We start from the raw sequence: 22,009 nt of genomic DNA, 5'->3' as shown, positions 1-22,009 counted from the left end.
GGGAGTTACTACCACACTGTGCTTTCCAGCTGCCATAAGGACCTGGCCTGGCTTGGGCTGGGTTAGAGTTGATTTTCTCCCTAGCAGCTGGTACAGTGCTGTGGGTTGGATTTGGTGTGAGAATTATGTTGTTCTTGTTATAAACTTTTTCAGTGCAATGACTATGAATAGTGTAATTGTATTTACTTATTTTAGTCATTGAACTGTTCTTAACCCTCAAGTTTTACCTTTTTGTGTGATTTCCTCTCCATCACATGTGGAAGGGAAGGAGTGAGCAAGCAGCTGTGTGGTGCTTAGTTGCTGGCTGGGATTAAGACATGACAGCAACATTATCAAATATTGTTACATTTATGCTATCTTGTCTAGAAAATTCTAGAAAGAAGTGGTACTTCTTGACAGTAACTCATGGGGAATCTGGCTAGGAATCCCTCACCTCTTCCTGACCCAGGAAAAGTAGCTTATGTAGCGTTCTGGAGCCTTACAAAATAAAAGTTTAAGAGAGAATGTGTGGGTCTTTTAGTGTTATTTTGAATGAAGGAGGAAGGAAGAAAGGCCTCATAACAGAAGGTGATGAGTATGCTCAGTAATTAATGGTTAGGGAAGACAGCAGGCCCAAACCAATGGCTAATGTTAAGGAGTCATGAGTGTGTTTTGTAATTAACAATTAGGAGGGTTGGACAGCCCCAACCAATGCCTAATCACACTTTCTGATGAGCAGTTACACAGAGAAGAGATAATCCACTCCACAGGGGGTTTGTTGTGGTCCTTTGACACTTACAAATACTCGTGTTGTGAAGCAGATGGTTTTTCTGGCAGATCTTGGTGTTTCCCTGAGAATTCAGCTTCTATTTGTTCCTTATGTGCTTGTCTCAGGAGCTCAGCCATTGACACTTCTGCCTCACTCCTGGGGGTACTGTCCTGAAAAGGAGAATAACTGACAGACACATCTTCTTCTGAGACAATAGGAGGGTGTTCAGTCTGCTCACTGGCTTTAGATATTCTATGTTGTTCTTCCCTCTTATGTCTTGAACTGTACAGTTCTTCTGGCAGCGCAGAAAACCCTTTAAAAAACAGAGATGAGAAATGTTATTACAAGCCCAACTAGAATGAGGCAGTCCTTGTCACTTGCCATGTGCATTTAAAATCCTTGGCTGCACACATCACCTGAAATTTATGGGGCTCCTGAGTGGGGCAGAACAGAACCTCTCTAGGTGTCCAAAGGAACACTGTATCAGCACTAATACTGCTACACAATAAATCCTGGCAGTTATGTGCAGAATAAAATAAACCCAGAAATTTACCTATTTATTGATCTTCAAACTCTCAAAACATGAAAGAAGGTTCATAACAGGTGTTTTTTTTCTAGCAGATTAGCATAGGGTTTAGACAGATTTTTTTTCCCTATTATTCATGGTTTATCTGCTTGTGGAAAAAAAATGCTGCACAAGTATGGACAAAGACATTTCCGGGGGACTAGGTGCAAGCACTAACTCGTTTATGTGCTTCAAAGCACACAAACATACCCAACCTCTCATCTGAAAGCCAGGGCTCTCATTCTGGACAGGCTCTCCACAGGCTACAGGCCACGTGCTTTGCCATTTTCCTTACTAGCCAGAGTCCCTGGGAACCTACTGAGCTCTGAAGAATAGTTTGGGTGGCAGCATAACTGCTTGTACTGAGTTTGAGCTGGACATGGAGGTTAAGACTCTAATCACCTGTGATGTCAGAGTGCCAGTTACAGCAATCAAACATCTATTCATGCATGCTCTAAAAGGTGACTTTTTTTTGTAGCTACCTAGTAATTTACCAAGCTGCCTGTTCAATATGAACTTAAAGATGTGTAAGAAATATCACTTCCAGAACACAGAATTTCGTTTCACATCATTTGGAGGTGTTTCTTTAGTTTACAGCCACTGATCTTATCTCCTGAACTTCTAAAATCCAGCAGCATCTTGGTAGAATTTCAGTCTCCTGCATGTTTGGATCCAACAGTTTTTCCAAAGGGCAGAGTAGTTTTCCTTTTATATGTCCTAATACAACCTTCTCAACTTTTCTGAAAGCACTTGTTTAAGCCCAAAAAACCCCAAACTGGGTTAAGTATTTGCAGTAGTTTCTGACAATTGCTGTGCTTTCTAAGGATCAGCTAATGCAGAGATCTTCTGCCTGGTGGAATAGTGACCTGCGTGATGTGCTTTCACTCATCCATGTTATCTCTGCTTTCAGAACAAGATTCTAGTGCTTAGGGATCAGATTTAACAGTGTCCCCCAGTCAGACATGTCAGACCAGAGTCTGGTGCTCAGATGGGATGACCTGGGCAGTCTGGACCAGGAGGCATTTACCTTCACTATGGTCCAGTCCTATGGTCTGCTCGATTTCAGCATAGGTGCGAGTGCCATGGGCCTGCATGGGGTCGATGCCGCTGGTCTCCATCAGGTGAACGATGTCCATCCGGTTGATTTTGGTGAGACACTGGGTGAGGTTTGTATCTGTGGCATTAGAACAGCACTGTGTTACAGCACTCTCCTTGGTGGAAGACGTTCTGCCCTCAAATGAACAAGATTAAACTCCTTTCTCTGAGAGTCCTGTGATAGGTTGCATAGACTAGCTTAAAAAATGAAGTACGCTCCATGGTCAGTCTTTCTAGTCTTAACTTTGCCCACATCTCCTCCTTGCGAGTGTAGCACACATCTGTCACCCCAGCTAAGAAACCTGAGACAGTTATAGGTACTGGAACAGGAAACAAACCTGTGGCATGCTTCCCATCCCTTTCCAGCCAGTACTTGAGGAGTGCATGGCTCTGGTCTTGAAGTGAGTTAGGATTTTCAATTCGGATCTGATGAATTTGCTCTTCTGTGAAATCCAGCTCTCTTGCCAGCTCTGAAAAACAAACCCAGCTCTGTAATGACACCTTTGCCTTTCCCCTCATCTATTCCTACATCTAGTTTACAGCTGTCAGAAGCAATGTGGATACAAACTTCTCTGAAACCAAAGTCTCTGTTTGTACATGCCTCACTCAGACACACTGTTAAGCAGTAAGCTTGTGATAAAGGCAGAAATGCTCTACACGTAGAAGTGATGGGTCTGTGTCAACCTTCCTTTTGTGTCTGCCATTGCTAGCTCTGAGACACAACACTGGTGACAAAATCTAGTGGTGACGAGCTGTCAAATGGAGAGCAGATGCAGAAACAGCACGTGGGCAGGTGAAAATAACCTCTAGCTACAGAGCACCAAGCTCAGCAGATTCTGTCCTCTGAAACACTGAGTATTTCAGAAACCTGCATGAAAATCTGGTAAAAGAACTAAGAAAGATCTAAATTACTGGGATCAGGTTGGCTCCTGGACTCCGTAACCACTTACACTGGGCTCCAAGCTTCATAGCCCCTTGATCCTCCTTACGTAGGCAGGATTATGCACAGTGTTCACACTGCATCCCATGCTGCTATCTGCAGCATGCATTTCTTGCACTTCTGATAGCTGCTGAGGAAGACAGTGGTACCAGGCAGCCACCACTCTGGGCTGGCAGAAGGAACAGGGAGAAGTCAGGAAGAAATCCATTACTGTAAGGGTGGATCGGGTTGCCCAGAGAACTTGTGGATGCCTCATCCATGGAAGTGTTTAAGGAGGATGGATGAGCCATTGAGCAACCCAGTCTAGTGGAGAAGTCCCTGCCTATGACAGGGGATTGGGGCTGGATGATCTTTAAGATCCCTTCCAACTCAAGCCACTCTATGAATCTATGATTTTGTAGGGCTCAAAGAACCATGCCACTGTTCCCCTGGACTTGTTTCATTTAAGGAAAAGCAAGTATCTATGAATTACAGTTGGAAACCAAAAACTGAGGATGTGAAACTTAAGAATAACCACTGTCCTCCTGAGCATAGGCTCAGGCTGCATCCAGAAAAGAGTTAATAGTTTGTAGTATTTTTATTGCACCCACAACCAGGACAAGCTTTCTGCCACCACCAAGCTAAGATGTAGTTGTTGAAAAAGGTCAGTGCATGAGTTAAGGCCTGGAGAATGTGTGATGTTTCTCCTGGTATTCTTGGTCTCTAGATCTCTGCTTCTTTCACAAAGGACTGATGTTCAGTTCCACTGCCATTCTCATGGTGGTGGCATGGACTGATTTTGGAGGGTGCCATCTTTTAACAGAGTGGAGGGAACCCTAACCTCAAACCCCAGATACCCTGATTTCCAGGCTGGCAATCCAGTGCAGCTGTAAACCTCAACAAATATGCAGTCATTACACATTAGATTCAAATCCTAGAGTGTCAGGTAAGCCTGAACAAGACTTTTCAGCAGATTCCTCATCTGTTACTTTGCAGAGCTAGAAGCCACCCTGATTTCAAGATCAACTGCGCTGGGATGAGTGACACGCTCCAAGTCTTCACTATGGTCGGAAATGGAGGACAGGAAAGGAAGGTGGTGAGTAACATAAAAAGTACCTACAAAATATTGCATCTAGTCTAAAGTTGCCTGTAAAAGCAGTCTGGAGCAGTCTTCATTATCAAGGTGTTAACACTGTTTTCTCCAGTGTGCAACTCTAACCCCCATAGCCTTGCCTATGTTCAAGAGATAGACACTAAAAAATGTAGGCCTCTTTAATTGTCCTTTGCAGGAACTTTTTTGCTGGGTTGCAGTTTGACCAGCACAGCTCTTCTTCCTTGTCAATACTTCTGCACTGATTTGTCAGTGACAGACCTCTGCGTTTCATTCTGTGCTGCTTTCACTTGTCTCTCCCAGTGGTAGCTGTCTCAGATCTATCAAATCCACAACACTGAAGTGATTGTTACAAACAATCTGATGTCATTTACCCACCATGTGTCCCCACTCAGAAGGTCCTGAGCACAGGTGAGGTTTGTTCCTCCTATTCATTTATCTTCTAGCTGGAGCTGCTGTATTTTGCACAAAGGAGTAGGGTCACATACACCAGCAACTCGTGCCCATCCTAAGAGTTTTCCCTCTGGAGATCACCAGCAAAAGCAGAGGCCTCACCCCTTCATCTGAGCTCTTACCTCGCAGTTTACAGGGATCAGGCAATGAGGTACCAAAATATTTCTATAAAACATGTTTTGATAATGAGGAAATGAGGAAATGTTCTGAAAAAAGGAGGCCTGCTGCCCTCCTTTCTCTCTGGAGTGGGCAGCATGCATTTTACCTGTCCAGCTGAATCCAAGATGATCAGCAATGTGGGCCAGTCTTTCCTCTGTCCTTTCTTGATCATCCTGTTGATCTAAAGATCAAAGAGAGCCACAAGTTGCCTTTTACATGTTAAAAAAACATGTTCACAGGTGACAGAAGCCAAGAAGGGAAAGTGTTTTTTCCCTCTAACCGCTCTAAATGTGGGCAGCTATTATAGCTGGGCAACTAAAACAAGGGCTGTAAATCCCTAGGCAGCAGAGGAAAAGCTTGATTTTTCACAGGGCAGAGAACTGTCTGCATATTCCACTGGAAAAATCAGGCTTTCAGGTGAAAATCTAAACAGGGACTGAGGTGCCTACTGTACCTATTTCAGCCAGGTATTTTATTCTAGAACTTCAATCTAACTTTAAACTGAAGATTTTAACTAAGTCAAGGGCCATTGTTTTCCATGCCTCCTTAGGTTGAAAAAATCATCTGGACTGGTACTTCTGGTCGTGGTCTTGCTGCTGCGGGCGGGGGGGGGGGGGAGTTGTTCAAACAGTCCAGATGGCACTTCACATTGCAGTTTGCCTTTGAGATACTGTTGTTGATTCAAGTGCCTTTCACCCTTTCAACTAGGGAGTGACAGAAAATACTTAGAATGAAGGCAAGGAAAAATCAGACGTTGATTTGCCAGTCTTCACTTATTTTAGGAATAGCAAGACTGACTGTTCCTCCCATCCCCAGAGCTCACTTGAGGATGGCAGAATTTGAGTTTTGATTTTCCCTGAATGCACACACATGGCTTGTAGTATCTCAGAATCTTGCTTAGAGTGAACGAAATAAGCAGGTTTCATTTTAGCTACTGGATCTCCATCGTGGCTGCTCAGCACACAGGTAGGTGAGGGGAAACCAAACCCCAGGAAACCTGTGCTGAAGTTACTGGTGACACTGAATTTGCTTTACACAAATGAAAAAGAAAACCAAAAGGAATGTGAAAAACTTACTTGTTTAAAGCTTCTGCAGATTTCTTCTCAAAATAAATTTACCTGTTGCTATTTCGATCAATGCCCAAATATTTCATGATTAGTAAAAGTTAATAGTTAAGAGTGAGGCCAGGGAAAGCCAAAAGCCAAAATGTGCATGACTTGAGCCATCTGTTTGGTAGCCAAACAGGAGGTCTTTTTAGAAGTGTGTATGTTCCTTAAGGTAACACTTCATAAGCATTCATGGTTTGCAATCTTGAGATTGTTTCACAGACAAGAAAAAACACAGACACAACACAAAAAAACCAAACACAGCTCACAGAGGTGGGGAGGGGGGTATAAAATAAATAAATACACAACTAGCCACCAAAAGCTTAAAAGAAAAGGGCAGGGAGGTTACAGGTGTACACAAACACACACCCCAAAGGAAACAAAGAACCAAAAAGTTTAATTCATGACATGCGTCGCACAGGGAATCCCAGTCGTTGGCAAATACCTTCAGCATGGTCATGGACATTTTCGTCAGGGATACGTTCAATCTGAGTCTCTACAGACTCATCCCAAATGGGTCTGGTGTCAAAGATGTCTTCAGGAACTGCCTGCTGAGTCTCACTGGATGGCACATTTTCAATAACTGAAACTTCTAGGGCGCTACTGCTTTCATCATCTGAAACTAATTCTTGTTCTCTCTCTGACTGCGTGAGTCTTTCCACTAATTTAGAAGCTTCGTCACTAATTTCTTCAAAGAACTCTATGGAGTTTTTGTAAAGGTCAAAAAATTGTTCCTTACTTTCTTGGGTGGGACTAAAAGCACCACGGGAGGCTGAGGTGCTTCTGCTTTTAACTGGCAGCCGTGATGAAAACACCTTGGATCTTCCTGTTATTGCCTCATCTGAGTCTAGCTCAAGCTGCATCTCTCCCTCCCTCTCCTTGGCTTCTGCTTCTGCCTCAGCGTAACTCCTAGCTTTCAGGGAACGCTTGGTCTTAGGGTCCAGAGGAGTACTCGCATCAGATTCAGACTTAGTTCGGGTATCTTGTTTCATGGGCAATTTGCTTGTCGTGTCAAGAGCTTTGGGTGACTCTAGCTTGTGGGCAGCTGTGTCTGTGTGTGTGTGTTGTGGCTCAGCTTTTTGGAAAGCTGCTTTGACAGGGATTTTAGACTTTGGTTTTGCATGGTCATCTCTTCCTTCACACTGCAAACCATCTGGGCAGTCATCCGTGGGAAGGCTCTCGTCCTCCCACTGCGAGGACTGCGATGCAGCAGCTGTCCTGACAGGGATTTTGGATTTGCTCTCACAAGAAGGCACACTCTCCATCAGAGCAGTAGGGATTTCGATCACTGATCTCTGTTCCTCTGGTGAAGAGTCTGGGGACTCGTCACCCTGTTCAGAACCAGCTAATCTAGGGACTCTGGAAAAATCTAATTCTTCATCTACTGCAGGCTGCTCAGGAGAGGGAGGGCAAGGCACCTGACTGCTGTCAACCGTGTCAGTCTCCGTTCTGGAGAAGGGCTCAGCTTCAGAGGCAGCACTTTCTTTCTTTGGTGATTTTGAAGAAGCTGAAATACCCATTTTAATTGGAATTCTGGATTTAGGATCTGCTTTTGTGGTGCCTATGCTGACACCTTCGCCTGTCATTTCTTCTGATTTATCACTAGGCTCAGATGCTGGGGGTGAATATTTCAATTCAGCTTTTTCTTGGATATCCAAGTCCTCTGATTCTGAAGGTGAAAATGGATCTGGTGAATCCTTCAAATTAGAAGATTCCACCTCCTCTGCTTCTTTCACTTCTTCAGATACGGAAACTTCTTCCTGAGGCTGCTCCTCCATTTGGAAGAAGTGAAAGCTTTCATCTGGATAGTTCCTTTTGGTCATGTCAATGGCCCCACTTCTGGTCATTTCAAACAATTTCCCTTCCTGAAAAAGAAAAGGATTTTGTTCACTAAGTGGTGTCCCTTCTTCAGTGGGTGTCCTGGCTGGTGTTGTGTCAGGTGTGGTGCCTTGTGAGCGCCTGTCTACCATCAACCCAAATATCTTTTGCTCCTCTTCTTTCACCCGAGCTTCAAAAGCTTCATCATCTTCACGTATTTCACTCCACATATCGGAATCCACATCAGTCTTAGTGATGACAACTTGACTGACCAATTTATCTGTTTCATCTCTCATATCCTCAAGGGTGGATTCATCTAAGTTTGTGGAATCTGAAGGCCCTTGTGACATTTTGTGAAATGGATTCTCTGGTTTTGGCTCTATTTCCATATATACTTCCTCTGAAGAGTGATATTCACTGCCTGTGGCCCTAGGTAAAGCTTTGCCACTCTGATCTTTTGCTTCTTCAACAGAATGGTTTTCCCTAGGGAGCAGACTTCCACCAGACCCTACCTTACTTTCAGAGTCACTAAAGAAGTGGTCAGAAGACACATTCTCGTAAGGGCTTACTATGTAAGGAGCACTACTTTCACCAGCATCTGCCACACTACTTTCTAGTTCCACTGTGTCAGTGGTAAGGGATGAATACTCTGGTAAGGGTTCCTCAGCACACGTATCTCTTTGTGATGTTTCCACATCTGTATCTGTTTCTCCCAGAGCAGAAGTGTCAGTGGTATCATCTCCAGCCAGTTTGCCATCTTGTGGCACAGAGCACTCGGTGGCACTGTGTCCACAAGAACTATCCTCTGCTCTCTCAGACACAGCTCCTGCAGAAATGAGATCTCTGTGTGTTAATGCAGCAGGTTTGACAGCTTTTTCAGCAGCATCATGTTGCTGTAGTGTTAGTGAAGACTGAACATGAACCTCTTGGTGGGGGCTGTCACCAGTGGAATGACAGAGAGTGTCCCCAGACTGTGTGCCCAGGGCAGTGGGACTGGCTGCCTCGCAGCAGTGCGCACCGTCGCATTTTGATTCAGCAGTGTCTGCTGATGTGCAGCCATCAGAAAGACAAGTGCCCAATTCCCTGCCAAAAGCCTTACAGCTGCCCCCAGAGGTAAGGGCTTCCTCCTTGTCAGCCTCTCTTGGCTTGTTCTGTTCTGCTTTAACTGCCCCTGTCCTGACAGAGCCATGCTCTGAATCGATACGTTGAAAACCCGCTCCATCAGGAGTGGAACTGGAGCTCACGCTGGACGGCAGTGGTGAGGGTGGCTGCACGTGGATCATAGGCTCCGTTAAGAGCCCAGAGCTGGCTTCTTTTTTCAGCTGAGTTGGTTCCAGCTCGCTTTCTGAAAAGGAAGAACGTTTCCTAGATTCAGTTGCAGACATCCCCACTGTGGGTACAGCTGTTTCTTCTGCAGCTGTTGACTCTGGCTCTCTAGCTTCACGTGCAGCTTCTGAATCAGCAACTGCAGAAGGTTGATCTTGCTTACAATCCTTTCTGTAGTCTCTCTTCTGTTTTGCTTCTTGTTCTAATTCATCAAACATTTTGATTTTGGTCACCATTTTAAACATCTCCTCCTCAGGGGTGAATTTCTTCTTTGGTTCACTTTCTGAGTCATCCTCTTGTTCTTCATTGACCTCCGGGATCACGGCCGGCTTTGGGATGTTTGACAGTGTCTGTGAGTCTGCTGGTTTTGGTGTGATTTCATAGCTAATTTCTTCAGAACTGGGAGTTTCAGGTGAAAGAGGACTTTTCCCTGAGCTCTCCATGAGGGATGTTTGCTCTAGACTGTCATCATCAGCACTTCCCTCAGGGTCACGGAGGATCCTGGAACGCACTGGTGCCAGCTCTGGGCAGGTCTCTACTTTGCTAAGAACAGACTGAAGAGGACCCTGCCCCAGAATGCCAGCCCTGACGGTTTGTTCTACAGGGCTGCTTTCAAGGGAATCCCGGCAGGGAGACTCCTTCATAGGGCTGGGCTCCAAAGAATCAGGCGTTTTGTGTGATGAGTTATCTTCTAGGACTGGGCTTCCTTCCAGGGAGTCCTTATGACTTATAGTCAAAGAGTCATCTGCAACTGGGCTACAGCCCTCACTATCATGGCTAGTAAGTGAGAGTTCCAATTTCTGGGGACTTCTAACCACACCCCGGCGTTCACAGGTTATATCTTTTTCTTTCTCTAAAGCAGTGTCATGTGTTTCAGAAGACTTAGTTAAATGTGCAGTGATTCTGGATTCTTTAGCCCTGCTAACATCTTTCAAAATGGAAGCTGAGCTACTTCCTTTAAGGTTATCAGCCTCTTCTTCAGAGGCTGTAGGTACAAGCTCTTCTGATACATGGGCAGAATGAGACTTACTAGCTTCAGAAACAGCATCTAGCTGCCTTTCAGTAATACCTTTTTCATCTTCCTTTGGAGAGAGCTCCTTCGGGGGACATGTTTCTGCTGTTGTGTGTGCTCTAGTGGCTCCTTTAGCTTCTTCAATTTGCCCATCACTTTTCTTTGGTGAGAATGAAAGGCTCTCAGGGCTTGTCTCTGGAGTCTCTGCCAGACCCTCATGCTTATAACTTTCCTCAGAGCTGACCTGAGGGGTTCCATCAAGTAGGCTACCTGGAGAATCAGCCACACCTTCGTGTTTGAGGCTTTCTGAGCTCCCATCAAAAGCAGCACTCTGCAGAGAAAGAGCAGGAAGGAATCCATCTTTCCCATACTCTGTGGGGAAAGCAGCATTGAAAGGACTGGTCAGCACTTGCTCCGGGTTAAGCTCTCCCTCCTCTGTCACTGAAAGGTGCCGGAACTGTTGATACTTGTCATTATCCTCCAGTTCTTCTTTAATGACATCAGAAAAGTCTGTTGAGGTTTTTCGGTCAGGGCTGATCTGGAAGTCAGCATCTCCTTGGTCATCAGAAGTCTTGCCCTTCACAGCTGTTGTATCTTTGGCACTTTGATCATCAAATACTGGAGGGAGAGGTACAGGTGTTTTTTTGCTGCTGCTCTGCTCTTTTACCTGGTCTTTACCTGCAGCTTTCTTGGTAGTTTCGGCAGCAGAAATTGGTGTTTTTCCTTTCTTTGACAGTGGCTCCTTCTCTGCTTTTCCTGCCGTGCTTGCTTTGTCCTTCTGTTTGTCTGGCTTGTGGATTGCTCCTCGCCTCATTTCACTTTGTGAAGAAACTGGTTTTCTCCGGGGGGCTTCCTTCTCAGGGAGCTGCTGCTTCTGCTTGACAGATTTGTGCTCAAACAGCCCCGATACATTCTTGGATGGGTCTTGGCCTGACTGGAAGGCTTTCATCAGTTCCCGAACTGACATGGTCTCCTCAAGCCTTTCTGTCTTAGAAGAAGGTGACACAGGAGGTTGTGCTTTGTGTGGTGCTGTTTTTTTGACCTGTGCTGGCTTTTTGGAAGCCTTTTCAGCAGTGCTTTCTCTTGTCTGAACTCTGACAGGGAGCTTTGACCGTACCTTTTGCTCATCTTCCACTCGTTTCTGAAGAGCTTTAACTTTATCTTTTATTGAGCCAATAGGAGTTTCCTCTATAACAGGGGACACGGCTTTAGCCTCAGGAGCACCTGCGGGTGCTAAGCCAGTTTCCTCACCTACTGACCCATCTGAAGTGGGCTTCTTTTGTCCTGGTTGTTCTCCACTGCTGTGCATCTTGCCTTCCTTGGGCTTTTGCTTGTCCCTGACTTTTGTCCTAACTGGCTTTTTAATGTCTAACGTTGGCTTGTGTTTCTCCTGTTGACTTAGTTTTCCAGTTGTTGGTGATTTTTGTCCTTTCTCAGAATCCCTGCTTATTACTACAGCTTCAAATCTCTCTTCTACTACATCTTCTTGTAAGGCTCGTGGCTGCACCTCATGAAGAGAAACGTATGTTTTTAAATCCTCTGTAAGGTAATCTACCATTCCTGTCATGTCTGGCTTCTCCGGTTTTGTTGTCCCTTTGTCTATCCTGACTTCTACACAGGGAGATTCAATTACTTCTAAAGGAGCATTTCTTCTGGCCTCTTCAATTTCCTCATCACTGACAATGACCCACTCTTCTTCTTCCACAGGTTCTTGTCTGGAAAGGGCCTTGTGCAAAACACCTTCTTCTTTGGGATAGGATCCACCTCTCAGAATTTCGTTGACTTTTTCTAAGTCTTCTTTCACTCTCTCCACTATCTCAAAAGGCTCTCCTGGCTCCTCTTCAGCGCCTTTTCCCAGGTCTCTCACTTTAATGGAGCCCGATTTCTCAGAGGGGTCAGTTGTCAGGATGGCAGTCATTTTGATCAAGTCTTGTTTCATCTCAGACACTTCAGACAACAGGTCTGGACTGGCTAGTACAGGGACTTCATTAACCAGGTGGCTTTTCAGGATAGATGTTTCTGTAGACTCTGTCTCGTCATCTTTGATGCGAATGAAAAACATTGAAAGTAAAATGGAAATCAAAAATAGAGATTGGAAAATGTAATCAGGACTGAAAATGACAGTCTTTGGTTGAGGTGGTGGGAAGGTCAACGAAATGGGCCAGGAATGGTGGATCCACAAGATCTGAGGGTACAAGAGCAAAGCAATGCTAACGGGGTGGGGGGGGTGGGGAAACAAAAACAAACTGAAAAGGAAAATGGCAGGAAATAACTTGCTTAACTTGACCAATAGAGCACAACCACACATACGGCATCGAAGCTGTAACAAACCAAACCAGGACACCACTGAAAAAACCAAAACAACAACAACAAAAGAGAAAATTAAAAGCAGAAGAAACACAGTGAAGTTACACAAAGAGAGGCATCTCAAGATTGTTCAGATGTTACAGACCAATGTTCAAAGAAAAATAAACAGGAAAGAAGGGGGAAAGCATCAGAACTGATTGAGAGTCGATTTCCTCTAAGAGAAAGCCAGTGTTAGCAAACTGTCAGAGCAACATTGGGTTAGCAGTTTTGTTCTCTTAAGGACCAAAATAAAAAGTTTAAAAGTAATTCTGCAGTAATCTAAAATAGGTTCAAATATGTAGAGATCTGAATCAGCTGCAAACCGGCATTTCATCTAAGGGGATTTCACACCTACACAATGAAACAAACAGTCTTTTGGTTTAAGAGGCATGGTCCTTTCCTTGGAACATCCTCATTGACAACTAATGAATTGACTGAGGAAAGAGGAGACAGAGAAGGAAAGGAGAGATAATCAAAAACTGTGAATCAACTGAGAAGTGATTTCAGAGTTTTAAAAAATGTAATGTATGGCAACCAAAAATCAGAGACAGTCACACCAGACACATACACACAATCCATGTAAGGCAAGTTATTTCCATGCAAAGCAAAGGTGTTGCAGATGCTGCTGGGTACGTAGCTTTAGTTAAAAAAACAATAGCTCTAAAAATTAATCATAGAAATTAAAGATGTGTGAAAATATTATACAACATACTGTGGTGAAATATTTCTCTCCTCTGTGCAATCAATACGCAGCAAGCTGGCGCTGGGCAAGTCCCATCACACCATAGCTGCCTGCTGGGAATGGTTCGTTTCAGGAGGGACTACTAGGAAAGGTGCTCTGAATAGAATACAAGATTTGGAGGCCTCCAGCAAGTCAGGAAGAGAATGCAGTGCAGAGAAATTAAGGTGGTGCCTTTTTCTTTTAAAGCTAGAACATGACCTAACAGCTGACGCGTTTCGAGGTAGTGCTGCTAGTAAGGAGAGCCTGAGCATTGCATCATTCTCTGTATTTCTGTGTGTAACAGGGTCCCTGTGCCACACTGTTCTCCTGTGTGCAGTGACTGGCTAGATGTTGATGCTGGACAGGAATTTTGATGGATTGATTCAAAAGATGAATCTTGAATTTGGGTTCTGAAATCTGCTGCTGTTAACCATGGCAAATACTATTTCCTACCATGAGATCAGCTATTCTGTCACCCTCATGTCTTCATTCTTTCTCCTCTACCTGAAGCATTTTTGTGTTAGAGAAGGGAACAGGGGAGTGATCTGCAGACTCATGGGGTTGTTAGGTTTCCAATGAAAACACCATAAATGTAGCAAAAAGGCAAGATGTTGCACTTGGAACTGGGAACAAAACAGAGGACATCCTTTTCCTAAACAGATTTAAGGAATCACTGCCTTGGAAAACAGTTCTCAGTAGCTGTATTCTTCAGTCTGAATGTATGTCTGATTTGCTTCTTCAGCTTCTAGTAACAGTGGCCTGATCTGTACACACCAGAGGCATTTGTTGCATATTTCACCACAGTAAAGGGGGGGAGGGAAGGGTTAAACAGCCTGATTACTTTGGACAGTATCACTTTTTTGCATGGTTGTATTTTGTGAGTTTAATGAAATCTATCAGAGGGTTAACTGTGTTTTCATGAAAAGTGATACTGTGATTGATTTCAAATAAGAGGCAACAAAAGGGTGTCAACAAATGGACAAAAACAAAAATGGAGGGATGAGCACTCATACAAAGCAAAATAGCAATAGCAGGACTGCGAGGGATGTCAAAGGAAAGTAAATGCTTAGATGAACTGTTAGAAACTGTATTAATTGCTAATTTATGCATTCAAATGTATTTAATTGGATAGCTGCTTTGGTGTTACATTGTTCTCTGTTACAGTTTTAAAGTATCAATGTTATTAGCAATAGCAGTTAAAGCTTAGCTCTCTTTCATGCTTATCTTTATTCTTAACCATCTTTCATACAAATTGCATTTTAACATTTCCTAACAAGAAAAAAATCTTACTTTTTTCTGAAGTCATATCAACCTGAAAGAGAAAAAAGGGGGAAAGTTAGAAGTTCACATATAATCCGTATATATAAAGTCAGTAGTGAAGTAGTACAGGTTGAGTCAAAGCCACTAGATGTAAGGAGACACATGGATTGACTTAAATGGAACAAAGAATGGATTTAAAGTAATGGTAAAAGCATGGCTTAATTACTTAGTGCTTTTAAGAACAGAACAATGGGTCCTTTGCTATAGTTATGGCCAGGAGTAGATGCAAAATGCTGTGTCTTCTTTAAACAGTAGCAGTGTAGAGTGCCCAGCCTCTTGTATTGCTGGGTCTGCTGTTGCATTGCTCTTAACGTACTTCTTCCTGTCTAAAGCAAGGGAGTCCAATATGGTCACCTGAAGGCCTATGTCCCACCTGGCAAGTAACCAGTGTGTTTTATACATGGCTTCATTGTACACACTCATGCTGAGCTCAGGGTTTGCGGGCTTGCCTCTGTACTCTCTGATGATGGAAAGTAGGTGCAGGCTTGCCGTTGCCTAAGGTAAGGACTAGCACTTGGTGGCACTGATAGCTGTTGAGTCCTCTGGAAGCAGCAATGGGCCTCTCAGGGCATCTTTTTGACTTTCAGGAGTGTGTGTGGGTAAATATTGAAAAAGCCATACAATGTTACTATCACTCAAAAGAAAACATAGCCAGTGACAAAATATTTCTATAAATGCAGTGTGGTCACTCAGGAAGCTCATTTTTGAAGTTGCCTTGTTTGAGGTGGACTTTTTCCCATTCTTGGAACCAGTTTGATAGCAAACTGAACTGTTACACATCTTCAACATCAGTCCATCTGGCTCAGTAAAACCTGAACACAGGGAAGGCTAAACTCAGTAAGAGTAAGCCTGTGCAGGATCCTTTGCACTGCCCTCCTCTGTTGCTGTTGTGTCACTGACCTAATGCTGGACACGCCTGTTTTCACTACAGATTGCATCTCCCAAGCTGCATCTGTTAGTTGTTTTCTAATGTGTGCATAAGCAAGAACATGCTGTTACAGCAACATTACCTCTTCTTCTTGTTCTTGGTCTGAATCTGATTCCTTTCAGTTCCAAAATGTCATGCAAAAAGAGAAGGGGGAAACAGAGCAGGCAAAATGCAGACTTTTTAGAAGACAGTAGGAAAAAAACAACTCGTGACAACATTTAACAGAAAAGAAGGAAACATCACATATCTGAGGCTGATTTCTTATGTCAAAAAGCAGCAAAACTAAACCATCAGTTTAACACACAAAAGGCTACAGAATCAAGCAAACTGCAAACAGGAAAGTTGCTTCTGGGTGTTAGATTTCTAGTGATCCTTATTTGTACCAGAAACTACGTGCATGCTTTTGCACCCATACATTGGTGCACAAAGTGCATACATTAGCACAAATGAAGACTTCAAATAGTTGAGAAGGTTGGCCATGTAAAGTTAAAATATGTTGAGGTGTCTCCTTTTGGAATGATACAAAAATGCAGTGAGCACCAGCAGGCAAGATTTTGAGCAACCAACTTAATCCATTCCTACAAGACATGCATCTGCCACACTGACATGGACAGTGAAAAAATCCAAATTATCACAGAACAGCAACAAACTGACTCTAAGGAAGCAAGTGCTGCTTAAGATCTGATCTCACTTAAATGGAAATCAAGGGCACTCTCAGGACTAATGAGTCATCAGCTGCTCTCAGTCTTGTTATTTATTAATACTAATTCATGCTAGAGTTTTCCTCTCCTTTTTTCTGCCCTTCATATTGAGCTATTTTCAGCCATCAACTTTTACCCCATGTGAAAGAGACAGGAGTGGGAAGATCATCTCTAGAGAGGTGCCACAGGGCACGAGTAGTCTGGGAAGTCTTTGGTGAAACAAAAAAGGAACCCTGAAGTATTCAGTGAGCAGCAGATCTGTCTCATCTCAGACAGAATCTGGGTAAAAATTCTTATCAGGTAGGAGTACGCAGATCTTGTGCAACACCAGGGGAGCTACGCCGTGTAAAGTGGACTTCTGTCTCCCTTCTGCTGTCTTTTCTGAGAAAAATACTTAATAGAAACAGAGAATACTTAATACCAGAACACTGGCATTAAGAGTACGAAAGTCTAGGAATTGAAAGCCCTTGGGTGCCATTTATTCTTCATTAAGTTACCTGACTACAAAACTTCAACAGCGTTTTGCCCTCCTGCTCATTTCTTGTTCTGTTACAATGCAGGTGACTATAGATCAGTGTAATGTCACAGTACCTTGGTGTAAATGGGTAAAGTGATGTTTAAATTACATATGGCTTGATGAACGAGACCTCGGGTGGATTTTGGCTCCTTCATGAATGATAATCGTCCACAAGGTTCTTGAGTGGTGTCTCGCACCTGGTAGAGCAAACACAGATATTGGTGCTGTTGGCGGGTGAGCTACCTGTGCCACTCCCAACTGAGGCTAGGTGTGGGAGGCAAGAACAGTGTTTTGTCTTTTTTTTTCCTGTTTGTTTTTAGTTGTAGCTATGGATGTGTTTGTGTGGCAAAGCAAGAGAAGACACACACACATGTGCTTACAGATGAGACCCTTACTTACAGGCATGCCAGTGGGACTGGGCTTCTGGGATAACTTCCAGGACCCACTGTCACTGAAACAGTCACCATAGAGACTCATTTTGTATCTGGTGCAAAAGGAACTGAATCATTTCCCGCTATATGGCAAGGACACCTATTTGTGCTGATGGTGGCAATAACTCTTGATTCAAAAGGTTAGCGGTGAATACTAGGTTTGCTCCTTTGGCTCCTCTTTCGGGCTGAGTGGGAAAGATTGCAGAAATATACACCAGAAAGAAAGATCAGGTTACAGTTGGGAATGTCTCCAAACTGGTTTTGATTCTTTTTTCATTTCTCCTGAAAAATATGGTAAACCTCTAACTTGAAATACCCCAAAAGGAGCCATTCTTTTCTTACTGTACCTCCAGGCAAGCTCTGCATTGCTTCTGAAGGGAGTGTGCTAGGCTGAAGGACAATTAGATCTGCATTACAGTCATACACATGTTGACAAGCAGAAGGTACAACAGCAGTACTGGGCTACATTTCTGCCAATTCTGCAATGTTTTCTGACACTTTTTTGCTGTTGCTGTGTTTTTCCTGCAGTATATTGAACCACGATACAGGAAAACAAATCAAGATCATACTTGATAAGTTCTTTAGATGATTAGGTGGAGAGCAGGATTCCTAGAAGTACCATTTAGGATCTTAGGAATGCTGTAGAAACATGATAGACAGCAGAACATAGGCACAGAAAGAAAAATTACTACATCTTTAGATAGCCCCTTCTGGGGTTTTCAGTGTGGAGAGGAGATTACTCCAGAGGGACCTTGCAGCTGCCTTCCGAAACCTGAAGGGATCCTACAGGAAGGCTGCAGAGGGACTTTTCATAAGGGTGTCTAGCAGTAGGACAAGGGGGAATGGCTGGAAGCTGAGGGAAAGTAGGTTTAGACTGGATCTTAGAAAGAAGTTCTTCAGTGGTGGCACTCTGAAATCGGTTGCCCAGGGAGGCTGTGGATGTCTCCTCCCTGGGGGTGTTTAAGGCTAGACTGGATGAGGCCTTGAGCAGCCAAGTCTAGTTGAGAGGTGTCCCTGCCCATGGCAGGGAGGTTGGAGTAGGTGATCTCTGAGGTCTCTTCCAACCTGAGCCATTCCATGATTCTATGATTCTGGTTGTTTTGACTACTCAAGTTATCAGTTGCAATTTTTTTCTGATAATCAATTAACCATTCTTCAATCTGCTCAACACAAAAGGAGACAAAAAATAAGAATACAATTCCATAGATCATATTACAACATTACCTTAACAAACAGAGGAAGTCTATTTTCTTTGAAGGCAAAGAAACTGAATATATGATGTTGCCCACTTTTTGTTAGTGGCACCAAATTGCCAAAGCAGTCAACATAGATGGGTTTGCCTTCTAATACCTAATGGAAATGAAAAAAAAAAGAAGCAGAGCAACAGTTAATCACAGTGAAGGAGTCAGGTTTTCTTCTTAGACATAATGCTGCAGTAGCCAGTCAGCATTTGTTACATAGAGTAAGCTAACCTCTGTGGAAATATTTCAGCTTATTACACTCCCTGTGGAGTACATTCTTAATTCATTCTGTATTCTCATCTGGATGTTTCATCTGCTCTAGTTATAGCACACTTTGCCACTCTGGCTTCATCATAGCCTTTTTAACAATGCAAAAACTTACTAAATCAGCTGACCTGTGTGTTTAATCTACTTGCAACAGGCAAAGACAGTGCACAGAAGCAGCTGATGGTTCTTTCAGCTGGATTTGTAAAGGCCTAGAGCTTTTGAAAACCAAACCACAGGTAAGTGCCTCTGATGTGCCTATATAACGCTACTGCCTATGTCTGCACTGTCACTGCTACATCCCCTCTGTACATTGACTTCTCAGCTTACCAGTTTGGAGATGTTCCCTGCCAATACATTAACATCTCATCCTTACTTCCCACAAGTTCAAGCACTGTCATTCATGTTCATAAGTCCATATTTTACCTCGCTGCTCTGCACAAGAAATGCCTGACAGAGCTTCAGGAGCAGTGAGAACAAAGTTTGTACTTCTGTCGCCTTGCATCCAGGTCTGTTAGCTTAAAAGCAGCCATGAGAAGATGGAACAGTACCTCTACATCCCTGCTTCTGGCAACTTCAGCAAAATTTTCTTGTTGTTCCAGAGTTTTATCCACTTTATCATCTGTCATGCAGAAGCATCTTAACCGTGCTTCAATGGGATCATGCGATTTGGCAAACACTACAAATTTGGCCATGTAGGGCACACAGATAATCTCTCTGTACACTTGGGAAGCAAAAGTAACCGATTCTTGTGTCTGCCGACAGTCTATCAACCAAAACCTGTAAAGGAAAGAGTTCTGTAATCAGCACAGGAGCATTTAAGCAAGAAAATGGTCCACTGGTGTGTTTTCCTGCCTGGGCATCATTAGCTGCTACCCACACCCACTGTATATGGAAACTAAACCAGTTTCCATTTGGGAAGAATAGGTGAAGAATCCTCATGGTATCCCCTAGGCATTTAGGGCCATAGGGAAAGCATCTGGACCAGAACTTACTCTCCCAAGCACAACATGCAAACAGCTTTCATTTAAAATTATGTTACTTCTACTCCCAAAACGTAGCAGCAGAAATGCAGCAAGGATTTGACCAGCAGTAACATGTGTTGCCTTCTTTCTCAGATCTCACTTCTTAAGTTTCTCTGTGGAGCTGATGACATTTCTCTTAAATAAAATTGACTCTGTGGGTGGAAAGCACGCTTGAGTTTGACACCCGTAGGATGGAGACGGAAGTCAGGAGAGGCCAAAGACACCTCAAAATCTGATACAGTCAACAGAGGTTTTATTACTTACAGTAGATTTCAGGGTGTTCTAACCCACAAAGCATACCTTTCAAGTCTGATTTCTCTGGTCTTACTCATCTGCAGTTGAATAATAGCAAATTTCATGCTGTGCTTATCTCCAGAACATTTAACAAACACACTGGTTAAAAAACAGGCTTGATGACATTTGAAAGAGAGAAAGCATGTTTGGTAGATACTTTCCTTTTCACGTGTGGGAGAATTATGCTATGCTAGACTCAGACTGGAGAGGCTGAGAAATCACCATATGCTCAAATGATTTGCTGTCATACACCAGGGGCTAAAAAGCCCAAACAGACACCAAAATTTTTAACAAGCTGAAGCTCAGGAAATGGAAAACAGCCTTGAAGTCTGAACTTCACATGGATTTTAGACAAAAGCATCTCTTCCTAAGCTCATTTAGGACAGAATTAGGCTTATGAATAGAAAGACTGTTCTCCATCATTAATGATTTAGCTAGACATAAAAAACTGTTGTGAATAGCAAATGGGCAGGAATCAGCTGATTCTCACAGGGCACAAGGGCAGATGCACTTTCAGTTCAAGCTTGTTAACTTGTCCTTCAGCAAAGAAGGTACTTAACTCTCTGTCTGTAAACACATGAAAACTCCTATTTCCTAACTTTAGCAGCATTTAAAACCATGCCTGGGTTAAGTTAGTCTGCTAAGCATTCATTTAGATTAGAAGAAGAAATTGCTACATGAGACCCACCTATGCCAGAATAACAGCAACAGTAATCCATTTTAATGTCATCATCAGGATTAGCAACCAGCCGCTACTAACATGGAGTTCCATGAACTGTCACCCTCGTTCTGGCAGCATTTCAGATGCTTTGATCTCTCAAACTTTGCAACTAGTCCCCACGTCTGGTTCCTAAATTAATCTGTCATCCCTTTAAACAGAACACTGCAGGCAGCGCATGAGCTAAAATACACCTTAAGATCTCCCTCTTGTGGTCACTGCTGTCAAAAAAAGAACGTTTAGCTGAGCTGAAAAGCTGTGTTCATAGGCAAAGCATCCAGTGAATGGGAATAAAGCCATTTCTGAAGTGAGAAAGCATAGAAACACAATGCTGCACCTAATGGTAAAGTTATACTGGAGATTGGATTGCCGTAGCTGAGCTCCTTTTAACACTGAAGAAATACTTAATTAAATAGCAACCCTCATCTAATAGTAACTGCTCTGGATATTAATAGGACATGAATTGGTTTCCATGACCAACTTATCCAAGATGTTTGTAACTGTTTGCCAGGCTACAGCCTCTAAACATCCTACTTCCCAGGTCACAGACTGCATCTCTTGTAACAGAGAAGGAGATTTCTAAGCATTTCTGTGACACAAGTAATGGACAGTATACAAACATACAAATACATTTACATTCCTTCTAGTGTGGAATTCTGTTTTCAGAAAGCCACCAGTTCAGCTTTGTCACAAGAACAGATGGGTTGGGAGAGATTCTTCTCCATCACAGCTCTGTGCACCTACAGGCCTTTCTGCTCAAGTTCTGATGTGCTGGAAATCACATTTTTTACAAGATGTATCATGAGCTCCCCAAATAAGGGGTTCACAGCATAGATGATTTATGTGTTCCTTCTACTACATAAACTAAACTGGCTTACAGGACATACTTGCTGAGAAGACAAGCAGGTTCAAGTAACACTGTAAAGCTCCTATTTTGTGTGTAGGTACCTGGCAGACACGTTGGTTGTGAAGGACACACACTCATTAACAAAGGTCAGTGGGGTTGTTCCAGTGATGTCTTCCCACTGGGCAGGGGTGGTTCCTCCTGAAATGACAGAGATGTAAAAACAATTAACACCAAACCTGTCTGCACTGTCTTGCTTCTAACACATGTTTTACATTCTTCTGTGGTTTTAATCAGTATGAAACCAGTAATAGTCCCAGCCATGCCTTGCATGTCTGACACAGGTT

General features: G+C 43.3%; 1 protein-coding gene across 44 annotated transcripts in view; it reads right to left on the bottom strand.

Annotated features, from left to right (window-relative positions):
- ANK2 (ankyrin 2) overlaps window positions 1-22,009 on the bottom strand; it is a 333,329-nt gene that overhangs the window by 8,291 nt on the left and 303,029 nt on the right. For 21 of the 44 annotated variants that reach the window (XM_064149812.1, XM_064149817.1, XM_064149818.1 and 18 more), the window contains 10 exons: window positions 21,767-21,863; window positions 19,333-19,561; window positions 18,501-18,626; window positions 16,920-17,042; window positions 15,710-15,742; window positions 14,670-14,691; window positions 5,157-5,231; window positions 2,747-2,878; window positions 2,341-2,487; window positions 779-1,061 (listed from right to left, as the gene is read on the bottom strand). In XM_064149812.1, coding sequence (XP_064005882.1) covers window positions 779-1,061; window positions 2,341-2,487; window positions 2,747-2,878; window positions 5,157-5,231; window positions 14,670-14,691; window positions 15,710-15,742; window positions 16,920-17,042; window positions 18,501-18,626; window positions 19,333-19,561; window positions 21,767-21,863 — 1,267 coding nt within the window. Of the gene's footprint in view, window positions 1-778; window positions 1,062-2,340; window positions 2,488-2,746; window positions 2,879-5,156; window positions 5,232-6,601; window positions 12,353-14,669; window positions 14,692-15,709; window positions 15,743-16,919; window positions 17,043-18,500; window positions 18,627-19,332; window positions 19,562-21,766; window positions 21,864-22,009 lie in introns of those variants that run through there. The other 23 variants (XM_064149801.1, XM_064149806.1, XM_064149795.1 and 20 more) reach the window with 3 other exon arrangements.

The sequence above is a fragment of the Pogoniulus pusillus genome, chromosome 10 (genome assembly GCF_015220805.1).
Source record: "Pogoniulus pusillus isolate bPogPus1 chromosome 10, bPogPus1.pri, whole genome shotgun sequence".
Lineage (NCBI taxonomy): Eukaryota > Metazoa > Chordata > Aves > Piciformes > Lybiidae > Pogoniulus > Pogoniulus pusillus.
The sequence above is the reverse complement of the archived record's forward strand: the minus strand, read 5'-3'. Positions and strand labels throughout refer to the sequence as shown.